The sequence below is a fragment of the Crinia signifera genome, chromosome 8 (assembly GCF_055691185.1).
Source record: "Crinia signifera chromosome 8, ASM5569118v1, whole genome shotgun sequence".
In the NCBI taxonomy this organism is placed as follows: Eukaryota; Metazoa; Chordata; class Amphibia; order Anura; family Myobatrachidae; genus Crinia; species Crinia signifera.
Genome location: NC_139224.1, coordinates 178,360,007 through 178,374,057, shown reverse-complemented (window position 1 = coordinate 178,374,057; position 14,051 = coordinate 178,360,007). Strand labels below are relative to the sequence as shown.

At 50.4% G+C, this 14,051-nt stretch overlaps 1 protein-coding gene across 2 annotated transcripts in view; it reads left to right on the top strand.

Annotated features, from left to right (window-relative positions):
* The window catches only part of ZNHIT6 (zinc finger HIT-type containing 6), a 32,786-nt gene that overhangs the window by 16,276 nt on the left and 2,459 nt on the right, over positions 1–14,051 (top strand). The window contains exons 6-8 of one of the 2 annotated variants that reach the window (XM_083157899.1): positions 11,610–11,678; positions 12,564–12,644; positions 13,248–13,325. In XM_083157899.1, the coding sequence (XP_083014025.1) occupies positions 11,610–11,678; positions 12,564–12,644; positions 13,248–13,325 (228 nt within the window). Of the gene's footprint in view, positions 1–9,665; positions 11,584–11,609; positions 11,679–12,563; positions 12,645–13,247; positions 13,326–14,051 lie in introns of those variants that run through there. The other variant, XM_083157900.1, reaches the window with a different exon arrangement.

The following is a 14,051-nucleotide window of genomic DNA, read 5'->3' as shown; positions in this document are numbered from 1 at the left end:
CACACACACACACACACACACACACACACACACACACACCATATAAACACACACTTGTAAAAACGTACATTTGCCAAATTGCCAATAGTTTAACCAAAATTTCATAAAAAAAAAAAAAATCTTATTCTGGAGTGGAACTATGCTCTGTCAGTCCGCCCATGTATTTGCTGCTTTGAATTAGGGGAAGGAAGAGAATTGTGTGTGGCAAAGTTGGCCTCACAAAAGGTTTATGGGAGGATTTGCTGCTGTGTGAGCGCATGCCCAGCAGTCCGTCTGTCCCACGAGTAATAAAGAAATTAAGGTTTGGTATTGAGGGGATGGGGGGCCCTAGAAATATCAGCATACAGGGCCCCCAAGATTTCTGTTGCCGGCCCTGCCTGTCAGCCACGTGGCCATTTGCTCTGATGTACGCCTTTCCCCCCTTCTCGCTCCTCCTCAGAGTACTTTGGAAGTTGAAGGCGGAGGGGGGCACGTTGATCCTGGTGGCCCTGCATTGGCCCAGGAGGATCTAGTTCTTGGATCGGCAGACCCTGTCAGTGGACCCTCCGATCTGTCTACCTCTGTGGCCAGACCTGCTCACACAAGGTCCGTGCCTCCATCCTAAACTTTGACGGGGTGGCTGTTGAGACCTCCTTGTTAAGAGCCTAGGGCTTTAATTCAAGGGTAATTTCAACTATGAACAGGGCCCGTAGGTCTTCTTCGGCTGGTGCTTACCATCGCATCCGGGGGCTTACTTTGCCCCTCTGTCCTTTCTGCAGAAGGGTATGGAGGCTGGCCTCTGGCTGTCTTCCTTGACGTTGCAGGTCTCGGCTTTATCTATTCTCTTCCGCAGGTGGTTGGCGTTGTTGCAGGATGTCCGCATTTTCTAGCAGAGGGTCTTGCGCATCCAACCTCCATTTTGCCCCACAAGTGTCTGATCTGTCGGCTCTGTCCTGTCCGTCCTGTCAGGTTTTCCATCCTGATAGGGCGATTCTTCAAACCGTTCCTTCTCACCTACCCAAGGTGGTGTCTAAGTTTCATGTGAACCAGGAGATCGTGGTCCCGGCCTTTCGTATGCCGGATGCCTCTCCTGAGCAGCATTCTCTGGATGTGGTACAGGCTTTGCGCATCTATGTGGAAGTCTGATTCTCTTTGTCCTACCAAGCAGACTATTGCCTGATAGCTGAGATCTGTCATCAAGCAGGTTTACTTGGGCGCCTCCCTCCCGGTTCCAGCAGGGTCCGGGCTCATTCCATGAGGCATGTGGGTGTGTCTTGGGCTGTTAGGGGCGGTGTAACAGCAGAGCAACTTTGCAAGGCGGCGACTTGGTCGTCTGCTAATACTTTCTTACACTTGGGAAGCGTATTGGGGTCTGGCGTGTATATGAATGTTTGCACTGTATATAGAGGTACCCCCCCCCTGCACACACTCGCTGTTGCTGTGGGAAGCGTATTGGGGTCTGGCGTGTATATGAATGTTTGCACTGTATATAGCGGTACCCCCCCCCCACCCCCCCCGCACACACTTGCTGTTGCTGTGGGAAGCGTATTGGGGTCTGGCGTGTATATGAATGTTTGCACTGTATATAGAGGTTCCCTACCCCCCCGCACACACTCGCTGTTGCTGTGGGAAGCGTATTGGGGTCTAGCGTGTATATGAATTGTTTGCACTGTATATAGAGGTACCCCCCCCCCACACACACTCGCTGTTGCTGTGGGAAGCGTATTGGGGTCTGGCGTGTATATGAATGTTTGCACTGTATATAGAGGTACCCCCTCGCACACACTCGCTGTTGCTGTGGGAAGCGTATTGGGGTCTGGCGTGTATATGAATGTTTGCACTGTATATAGAGGTCCCCCCCCGCACACACTCGCTGTTGCTGTGGGAAGCATATAGCATATTGGGGTCTGGCGTCTATATGAATGTTTGCACTGTATATAGAGGTACCCCCCCCGCACACACTCGCTGTTGCTGTGGGAAGCGTATTGGGGTCTGGCGTGTATATGAATGTTTGCATTGTATATAGAGGTATCCCCCCCCCCCCCGCACACACTCGCTGTTGCTGTGGGAAGCGTATTGGGGTCTGGCGTGTATATGAATGTTTGCACTGTATATAGAGGTAACTTCCCCCCCCCCCCCGCACACACTCGCTGTTGCTGTGGGAAGCGTATTGGGGTCCGGCGTGTATATGAATGTTTGCACTGTATATAGAGGTATCCCCCCCTGCACACACTCGCTGTTGCTGTGGGAAGCGTATTGGGGTCTAGCGTGTATATGAATGTTTGCACTGTATATAGAGGTCCCCCCCCCCCCGCACACACTCGCTGTTGCTGTGGGAAGCATATTGGGGTCTGGCGTGTATATGAATGTTTGCATTGTATATAGAGGTATCCCCCCCCCCCCCCGCACACACTCGCTGTTGCTGTGGGAAGTGTATTGGGGTCTGGCGTGTATATGAATGTTTGACTGTATATAGAGGTACCCCCCCCCCGCACACACTCGCTGTTGCTGTGGGAAGCGTATTGGGGTCCGGCGTGTATATGAATGTTTGCACTGTATATAGAGGTACCCCCCCCCCCCGCACACACTCGCTGTTGCTGTGGGAAGCGTATTGGGGTCTGGCGTGTATATGAATGTTTGCATTGTATATAGAGGTATCCCCCCCCCCGCACACACTCGCTGTTGCTGTGGGAAGCGTATTGGGGTCTGGCGTGTATATGAATGTTTGACTGTATATAGAGGTACCCCCCCCCCCGCACACACTCGCTGTTGCTGTGGGAAGCGTATTGGGGTCCGGCGTGTATATGAATGTTTGCACTGTATATAGAGGTACCCCCCGCACACACTCGCTGCTGCTGTGGGAAGCGTACTGGGGTCTGGCGTGTATATGAATGTTTGCACTGTATATAGAGGTCTCCCCCCCCCACCCCCCCGCACACACTCGCTGTTGCTGTGGGAAGCGTATTGGGGTCTGGCGTGTATATGAATGTTTGCACTGTATATAGAGGTACCCCCCCCGCACACACTCGCTGTTGCTGTGGGAAGCGTATTGGGGTCTGGCGTATATATGAATATTTGCACTGTATATAGAGGTCTCCCCCCCCCACCCCCCCGCACACACTCGCTGTTGCTGTGGGAAGCGTATTGGGGTCTGGCGTGTATATGAATGTTTGACTGTATATAGAGGTACCCCCCCCCCCGCACACACTCGCTGTTGCTGTGGGAAGCGTACTGGGGTCTGGCGTGTATATGAATGTTTGCACTGTATATAGAGGTCTCCCCCCCGCACACACTCGCTGTTGCTGTGGGAAGCGTATTGGGGTCTGGTGTGTATATGAATGTTTGCACTGTATGTAGAGGTATACCCCCCCCCGCACACACTCGCTGTTGCTGTGGGAAGCGTATTGGGGTCTGGCGTGTATATGAATGTTTGCACTGTATATAGAGGTACCCCCCCGCACACACTCGCTGTTGCTGTGGGAAGCGTATTGGGGTCTGGCGTGTATATGAATGTTTGCACTGTATATAGAGGTACCCCCCCCCCCGCACACACTCGCTGTTGCTGTGGGAAGCGTATTGGGGTCTGGCGTGTATATGAATGTTTGCACTGTATATAGAGGTCTCCCCCCCGCACACACTCGCTGTTGCTGTGGGAAGCGTATTGGGGTCTGGCGTGTATATGAATGTTTGCACTGTATATAGCGGTACCCCCCCCCCGCACACACTCACTGTTGCTGTAGGAAGCGTATTGGGGTCTGGCGTGTATATGAATGTTTGCACTGTATGTAGAGGTACCCCCCCGCACACACTCACTGTTGCTGTAGGAAGCGTATTGGGGTCTGGCGTGTATATGAATGTTTGCACTGTATATAGAGGTATACCCCCCCCCCCGCACACACTCGCTGTTGCTGTGGGAATCGTATTGGGGTCTGGCGTGTATATGAATGTTTGCACTGTATGTAGAGGTACCCCCCCCCCCCCCCCCGCACACACTCACTGTTGCTGTAGGAAGCGTATTGGGGTCTGGCGTGTATATGAATGTTTGCACTGTATATAGAGGTACCCCCCCCCCCCCCCCGCACACACTCACTGTTGCTGTAGGAAGCGTATTGGGGTCTGGCGTGTATATGAATGTTTGCACTGTATGTAGAGGTACCCCCCCCCCCCTGCACACACTCGCTGTTGCTGTGGGAAGCGTATTGGGGTCTGGCGTGTATATGAATGTTTGCACTGTATGTAGAGGTACCCCCCCCCCCCCCCCCCCGCACACACTCGCTGTTGCTGTGGGAAGCGTATTGGGGTCTGGCGTGTATATGAATGTTTGCACTGTATGTAGAGGTACCCCCCCCCCCCCCCCCGCACACACTCGCTGTTGCTGTGGGAAGCGTATTGGGGTCTGGCGTGTATATGAATGTTTGACTGTATATAGAGGTACCCCCCCGCACACACTCGCTGTTGCTGTGGGAAGCGTATTGGGGTCCGGCGTGTATATGAATGTTTGCACTGTATATAGAGGTACCCCCCGCACACACTCTCTGTTGCTGTGGGAAGCGTACTGGGGTCTGGCGTGTATATGAATGTTTGCACTGTATATAGAGGTCTCCCACCCCCCCGCACACACTCGCTGTTGCTGTGGGAAGCGTATTGGGGTCTGGCGTGTATATGAATGTTTGCACTGTATATAGAGGTACCCCCCCCCGCACACACTCGCTGTTGCTGTGGGAAGCGTATTGGGGTCTGGCGTATATATGAATATTTGCACTGTATATAGAGGTATCCCCCCCCCCCCCGCACACACTCGCTGTTGCTGTGGGAAGCGTATTGGGGTCTGGCGTGTATATGAATGTTTGCACTGTATATAGAGGTATCCCCCCCGCACACACTCGCTGGTGCTGTGGGAAGCGTACTGGGGTCTGGCGTGTATATGAATGTTTGCACTGTATATAGAGGTCTCTCCCCCGCACACACTCGCTGTTGCTGTGGGAAGCGTATTGGGGTCTGGCGTGTATATGAATGTTTGCACTGTATATAGAGGTACCCCCCCCGCACACACTCGCTGTTGCTGTGGGAAGCGTATTGGGGTCTGGCGTGTATATGAATGTTTGCACTGTATATAGAGGTACCCCCCCCCGCACACACTCGCTGTTGCTGTGGGAAGCGTATTGGGGTCTGGCGTGTATATGAATGTTTGCACTGTATATAGAGGTACCCCCTCCCCCCCCCCCCCCCCGCACACACTCGCTGTTGCTGTGGGAAGCGTATTGGGGTCTGGCGTGTATATGAATGTTTGCACTGTATATAGAGGTCCCCCCCCCCCCGCACACACTCGCTGTTGCTGTGGGAAGCGTATTGGGGTCTGGCGTGTATATGAATGTTTGCACTGTATGTAGAGGTACCCCCCCCCCCGCACACACTCGCTGTTTCTGTGGGAAGCGTATTGGGGTCTGGCGTGTATATGAATGTTTGCACTGTATATAGCGGTACCCCCCCCCGCACACACTCGCTGTTGCTGTGGGAAGCGTATTGGGGTCTGGCGTGTATATGAATGTTTGCACTGTATATAGAGGTACCCCCCCGCACACACTCGCTGTTGCTGTAGGAAGCGTATTGGGGTCTGGCGTGTATATGAATGTTTGCACTGTATGTAGAGGTACCCCCCCCCCCCCCCCCCCCGCACACACTCGCTGTTTCTGTGGGAAGCGTATTGGGGTCTGGCGTGTATATGAATGTTTGCACTGTATGTAGAGGTACCCCCCCCCCGCACACACTCGCTGTTGCTGTGGGAAGCGTATTGGGTCTGGCGTGTATATGAATGTTTGCACTGTATATAGAGGTCTCCCCCCCGCACACACTCGCTGTTGCTGTGGGAAGCGTATTGGGGTCTGGCGTGTATATGAATGTTTGCACTGTATATAGAGGTACCCCCCCGCACACACTCGCTGTTGCTGTGGGAAGCGTATTGGGGTCTGGCGTGTATATGAATGTTTGCACTGTGTCTGTTTGAGGCTTGCTGCGGGTATTGTGCACAGTGTGTAAGTTGTATAGCAGTTGGCCTACACTAGTCACACATGTGTGTGAGACCTACACTGCGATGCGCTCTGTCTGTCTGGCTGAGAATAACCTGAGGATGTGAAATGTGAGGGAAGCGGCTGCCCGCACTCCGTGTCCTATGACTGCCGCTCTCTTCATATATCAGCCTAATGAGAGAGCAAATTCTTGGCCTGGTAAACAGCCGCCCATTCACAGTGCGGGCGCTGCCACTTGGAGCGGGCCCAAGAACTGGCCATACAGAGGGCGCTTTGTGCTGCCGACTAAGGGGGTGTTTGTGGCTGGGTCTAGGCTGGCTCAGCTGTATGTGTGTGAGGGTGATTACCCCAGGGACCCCGACCCGAATATGTGAGGGGGGCAAATATGTACGTGCACCGTACATGTATATATCGCACACAGACACGTGATATGCTGTAATTCACCCTCGTAGTTATACCGCAATCAGAGTGCCCACCAGTGTAACGCTATCCATGTACTGTACCGGGGGATCTCGGGTGTATAGGCCGCGCTGGGGTGGTTGTTTCTGCCGCCATGACTGTACGTCATTTATATTTCTGATCACCGTTCCGGAAAAGGGAGCGATTCACTACATGCTGTTCACGTCCCTTATTAATTATGCCGCCTGTATATGTTTGGCCGCCTCCCTCAGTGTCGCCATAATGGAAGATCTGGAGTCCTGCGTCAGTTCTATGTGTACGACCGTGCGCTTTATTTCCAACCAAAAGAATGATTCGCCCTCACCACAGCAATGCAGCCCACGACCGCAGGCTCGTGCCGATGCCGGACAGATGTGGCGATGGCCTTACAGGTGGCAGGTGAGACGGTGTCTGTGGTTTGTGGAAAGAGCAGAGGAGACTGGATGCTTCCAAACCTGCCCTGTCCATGTAATCATTTTTGTGGCCCAATGACAGCGGCGGTCAGAGCAGGAGCCTTAAATTGTTGTGGTAAATGTCCGTCTTCCGTCATTGCGAGGCGCCTGTCCTAAACGTGGGGGTTATATTCCACAAGTACCGAAATGCCTGCTCAGGGTCCAAAACTGCCGTCATATTCTTGCATTGAGTGACGGCTTCGGGTGGTCAGCGACGTGGCATTGGACTGGTGCGGAACAGGGCGTGGCTCAACTATTTTCAGGGTGGTTCGCAGCTACTGCGTGATATCACACACATCCAATGCGGGAGGGAAAATGGCTGCCCGGTGCCAGGGTGCTGCCATGTTTATGTGAGTACTCGCTCCATGCCCAAAACTTCCTGTCTTAGGATTTGTAAAGCGCAGTGATAAAATTAAGGGACACCCCATTTGGGGTAACTGACCTCAGCTAACCAGATAATCCGGTATTTCCAGTATATACCAAATTACCCAAATTCTATCCCCTCCCCCACGTGCCAGAATACACATATATATATATATATATATATATATATATATATATATATATATATATATATATATATATATATATATATATATATACACACTTAACATCGGCACTCACCTTTCCTAGTTGTGGGGTGCCCTATGGCTTGTGACCACATTGTTTAAACAGACATTGGATGGGCTCTGCACACACTAAATTAACTGATAATAAATAGTGGAGATTTGGTTCATGAATTGATCAATGCATTTAAGCCTGCAGCCCCCGTCAAGGGACCCCACTGTTCTGCAGGTCCTACCACTATCGCTGAAAATGGCTGCAATACACATAGCTATCACATCAATGTTTGATACCAGGCATGCTATCAGGTCTGAAGCTCACAGCAGACTGTGCTTTTATAGGTGAGCAGCTACCAACACACCTGTCACTAATCATCTAGGGAAATGGCTAACATAAGCTATGGAATCTTAGTTAAAAACAGGGTGCATGAGAGAATGTGACCACAATAAGACTAATTTAAAAATAAATTAATCTAATAAACAATATATACACTTAACATCGGCACTCACCTTTCCTAGTTGTGGGGTGCCCTATGGCTTGTGACCACATTGTTTAAACAGACATTGGATGGGCTCTGCACACACTAAATTAACTGATAATAAATAGTGGAGATTTGGTTCATGAATTGATCAATGCATTTAAGCCTGCAGCCCCCGTCAAGGGACCCCACTGTTCTGCAGGTCCTACCACTATCGCTGAAAATGGCTGCAATACACATAGCTATCACATCAATGTTTGATACCAGGCATGCTATCAGGTCTGAAGCTCACAGCAGACTTTGCTTTTATAGGTGAGCAGCTACCAACACACCTGTCACTAATCATCTAGGGAAATGGCTAACACAAGCTATGGAATCTTAGTTAAAAACAGGGTGCATGAGAGAATGTGACCACAATAAGACTAATTTAAAAATAAATTAATCTAATAAACAATATATACACTTAACATCGGCACTCACCTTTCCTAGTTGTGGGGTGCCCTATGGCTTGTGACCACATTGTTTAAACAGACATTGGATGGGCTCTGCACACACTAAATTAACTGATAATAAATAGTGGAGATTTGGTTCATGAATTGATCAATGCATTTAAGCCTGCAGCCCCCGTCAAGGGACCCCACTGTTCTGCAGGTCCTACCACTATCGCTGAAAATGGCTGCAATACACATAGCTATCACATCAATGTTTGATACCAGGCATGCTATCAGGTCTGAAGCTCACAGCAGACTTTGCTTTTATAGGTGAGCAGCTACCAACACACCTGTCACTAATCATCTAGGGAAATGGCTAACACAAGCTATGGAATCTTAGTTAAAAACAGGGTGCATGAGAGAATGTGACCACAATAAGACTAATTTAAAAATAAATTAATCTAATAAACAATATATACACTTAACATCGGCACTCACCTTTCCTAGTTGTGGGGTGCCCTATGGCTTGTGACCACATTGTTTAAACAGACATTGGATGGGCTCTGCACACACTAAATTAACTGATAATAAATAGTGGAGATTTGGTTCATGAATTGATCAATGCATTTAAGCCTGCAGCCCCCGTCAAGGGACCCCACTGTTCTGCAGGTCCTACCACTATCGCTGAAAATGGCTGCAATACACATAGCTATCACATCAATGTTTGATACCAGGCATGCTATCAGGTCTGAAGCTCACAGCAGACTTTGCTTTTATAGGTGAGCAGCTACCAACACACCTGTCACTAATCATCTAGGGAAATGGCTAACACAAGCTATGGAATCTTAGTTAAAAACAGGGTGCATGAGAGAATGTGACCACAATAAGACTAATTTAAAAATATTCCATAGCTTGTGTTAGATTCCATAGCTTATGTTAGCCATTTCCCTAGATGATTAGTGACAGGTGTGTTGGTAGCTGCTCACCTATAAAAGCACAGTCTGCTGTGAGCTTCAGACCTGATAGCATGCCTGGTATCAAACATTGATGTGATAGCTATGTGTATTGCAGCCATTTTCAGCGATAGTTTTAGGACCTGCAGAACAGTGGGGTCCCTTGACGGGGGCTGCAGGCTTAAATGCATTGATCAATTCATGAACCAAATCTCCACTATTTATTATCAGTTAATTTAGTGTGTGCAGAGCCCATACAATGTCTATATATATATATATATATATATACACATACATTTTTTTTTTTTTTTACACAAACACATTTTTTCTTGTTCCTCTTCCAGCTTCAGGAGATCGTTGAGGTTTCCAGTGTTTTCCTACATTCCAGGGGCGGGAAGAGAATGGGAACCAGTGAGACGTTCTCTGCATTGGGCTCATTGCTTCACAAACATTACAGCTTTCCAGAGGAATCTGAGCGGCCCCTGCCAGCCGCATTCTTGCCGTGTCCTGCGTCCAGTGCGCCGGCAGCGCACAACAAGCCCCTTGTACGAGTCATGTTTTTTCAGGGAAACTGACCTGGAATCAAAACATCAGATCAAGTGTTAAAAGATGGATTTTGATGAGAACGACCCCTTCACATTAATATCCACTGACAAAGCCGGCTTGTCCCGGCCTCCCCTGCTCCCCCATTAGCAGATGGAGTGGACTTGTTTGTCCTCCTCTGTGGCCTGTGTACGCTCAGGCGAGGTTGTTATTCTGGGACGGAAGACTGCGGCTCTCTGTACAGAGCGCGGCGGCGCTGGACAGAGGCACACTCAGAACGCTGGAGGTTTCCTGCAGGAGAAATAACATTTAATGCTCATTAGAAGGGGCACATTCCCAGAAGCGTTGCCAGTCCCTTTATCTGCCGCTTTTCACATTTGTTTTTCTATACATCATCTTTAGTTGTACCCCCCAAATTCCCCATTGTCTCAGGCAGCCCACAAATTGGAACACGGCCATTGCAGATCTGTGCTTGGCTGGAGATATCGGCGTGTGGTCTGCGCAGATATTTTTCAGGGACACTTTTCCACCAAACAACAAGCCATGTGGTCTCTACCAGTACTGCAAAGAGGTAATGGGGTCTACATGTGCCCGAGAGGTTCATTCCACCCCCAACATGGCTTACATGTAGGAGGGGATCAGCGGCCGGGGAAATGGGTGCAGTTGTACCCCACCTGCGGATAGTGTGTTTATGCCATTGTAGTTCCGGAGCCACCTGCGTAGCCGAAATATCACCCAGATACCCGTCTCCGGTCTTGTTGTGGTCTTCAGATTTAGTTCAGCATTGTCTTGTAGGGGGATGTGTATGGGAGGATGTAACCAGAAGATAATCCTTTATGTATATGGGGCCACAAGGATTCCGTAGCATGTAAAGTACATAAGGGATGAGGGCCCTGCTTGTGAGAGCTTACATACTATAGGTGGGGTAGAAGAGAGCATGTTACAGAAGGCTAGGGTGAGTGGGCTGGGTTTGGTGCAGAACTGGGGTCTTGAAAGCCAGTTTGGGGATTTGGGAGGTGGAGAGGGAGAGAGTTCCTGTGGTAGGGTAACCTCACTTTCTGTATGAATGTCTATAATGGTCAGGAAGCCTCTGGGAATACATATTTGGATGGCTGTGTACCAGGCTCACGTGTGGCCGAATTCTCACTTTCCTGCACAACAGTTGGTGTTTATGTCAGGGCTGACCCCCCTTCCCGCACAGGGGTGGGGGGCATTATGCTGAACGTGCGCCCTGGGTTTCATGGGGAGTGTGGGGGGGTGTTTGTGTCTCCCCCCCCCCCCCCCTTTACTGTACAGTTTGGGTATATTACAGTATGTTGTACGGGTCTTGCCACGAGGCACCCGGTGGCGGACGTCTGTCAGACAGGCTTGGTCTTGGCTGACATCACACCTTCGTTCCGTATAAACTCTGATTTTTCCAGACATGTAGAACATAAAATAATGGGTGTTCACAGAGCCATGTACCTACACGAAGAGACACGCGGTGACGCAGGCTACGTGGGTCTGCAGCCAGCAGCTGAGGCGTGTCTCGCCCTGCCATTACCTCAGGAGAGCTCACTTGGCTGACAAAAGCGTCTCACCCCAATAAAGTAACTTTATATGTCTCCAGTGTGGGGATCTAGCCACGCTCTGCAGAAATAATCCCTAATATGGGAGCCAGGGCTTTCTGTGGGTTGTGGTAGTTATTGTAGAGGAAATGGAGGTTGTAGGAAGCGTTGTCAATGTGTTTTCTTTCCTCGTCCTAGAGAGCAGAAATTCTATTGGCACCTGAAGCTCCAGTTCCCGCAGTGCCAGGCGGAGTACGCGGAGAGAAGGTATTGCTGTGCCCGCTTTGTATCTGTACACTACATGTACACACACAGTCATGCTGCCATCACATTTTCATGGCGTATTATGATAAGGTAATCAACCATGCAAGGAGAGACGAGCTAAACTAGTAAAGCAAAGCATGTCAGTTAGGCCTTCATTCTGGTCTATTCCGTCCCTGGTGAATTCGCAACCGGGACCAATGTTAATGCACTGAGCATGTGCAGGGCTGTTGTGTGGGCGACTTGCATTGTCTCCGTGGCGCTCGCACTTGGAGGAGGTTTAGGGGGCATTTGCATGAGTTTCCTGGGGGTACCCACAAAAATGGTGGGTTCGCCCAGGAAAATGCTGGGCGTCCACATGTGAACGTAGGCAGGCCCCTGTCTTCTGGTGACGGACATCAACCGCCCATCACCGGACTCCGCAACTCTAGGTCAGTCCAGACAGATTTGTGAACGGGGTAATAATCCTCCAGCGATGTTGTCTCTGAATCAATGTATATGCAAATCATCCAATCACAAAGCGGCGCGGATGTGCGGACCGCAGTGACTTTCCGCTGCTTGGAGAGTCCATCAGAATCACCCCCACAGTCTGGCCAGTCACCAATGTGCCGGTCCTGCATATACGGCGCATCCTCATAGCTAATGGGGCAAATCTTAGAGAGGTAAAGTAGCAGCTGATCCGCTTGTTACAGGCTGCGAGGAGCTGATTGGCTGCTACTTTACCTCTCCTGACAGTGTGAACGTTGTCAGGTCATCGGTGTACAATGATCACATCATGTATGAGCGTCCATAGAATAGTGGGTGTTACAGATGTAGCGCAGTACAGCACTGTTGTATGTTAGTAATACATCAGTGGAACGTATTTGATGACTCTGGGTGTTTGCTCGGAAGGGTCCCCGATGATAAGAAACTGAGCGACATCCTGAAAAAGTACATCAACCCGGCGGAGTCTGATCCAACCATCCGGCAAAGGTATCCGCTGCGCGTATAGTCCATGGCCGACAGGTCTAGTATGGCAGGAGAGCGCGGCAGGTGTGTAAGGCAGAATCCTCATGGGTGTGTGCTTTGCCGGGGTTGTGTGTGTGTGTATGTGTGAATGAATAGTCATAGGTGTGTGCTTTGCCGGGGTTGTGTGTGTGTGTGTGAATCCTCATGGGTGTGTGCTTTGCCGGGGTTGTGTGTGTGTATCCTCATAGGTGTGTGCTTTGCTGGGGTTCTGTGAGTGTGGCCCTTATTCAGATCTGATTGCAGTACAAATTTGTTTTCATAACTCACCCAAATCTAACTCTCTCTGCACATGTTACATCTGCCCCACCTGCAGCGCATATGGTTTTGCCCATTTTGAGAACACATTTGTACTGCGATCAGATCTGAATAAGGGCCTGTGAGTGGGCATCTTGTGTCTGATCACATGTCGTTATGGTGACATCACCTGTAGGTGACATCCTCCTCCTGACCAATGTTCTGTTTCTGCAGTTCGGTGACTGTAATGACAGATGATAGTGATGACAGATTGCGTCCTGCGCTGTTATACAAGTCACGGCCTGACTGATCGCTGACTCCCCTTTCTTTTAGGCTGAAGCAGTATGTGGGTGCTCCGTCGGAGGTGAAGGTGTATTTGGTTGGAGGACAGACCACACCTGGACTGGACAGGTAAGCGGAGACTCCAGTCTGTCAGCAATACATAGAGATGTATAACATCCCTCTGCCTACATGGCTGCCACCCTTGCCGTGCCCTCTGGCTTTTTCTCAAATTTGGGTGCCAAACTTGTCCTTGCCACCTCATTCTCCCTCCAAAACTGGATGCTACCCCCGACTCTCCACCACCCTCAATACCAGGGTGCCAACCATTACCCTGCCCTTGTTCTCTGCCATACCTGTGGCCAAACTTCCCTCACCCGCCCGCCTGCAGTTATATTACAGCCTGATCTCTTCCCTAGATGAGGGTAATACCTCCACCTGTTCCCCCCCTCAGTCTATCCAGAACCCTGATGTCTGCCTCATTTTCCTCTCCTGCGCCCTCTGCTAGTTCTCTGCCCCACTCCGAATCAGATATATTCCCCTCTTCCTCCCCTGCAAAGCCACCGAATCTCCCCAAAGTCTCTCCAGCACCATTCCCACACGCTCCCTCCCGGACTTCTCCCGAGCTACACCCTACCCCTGTACAGCCATTGCTTACACAAACAGTGTCTCACCCATTCTGTAAAAGAACCCCCAAAATGTGTCTTGATTGATGCCTGCTACCCCTGGTCCTACATCTCGCCAACCCTTTCACCTCTTGTTCTACATCATACCACCCCTGGTCCTACATCTCGCCAACCCTGCCACCTCTTGTTCTACATCATACCACCCCTGGTCCTACATCTCGCCAACCCTGCC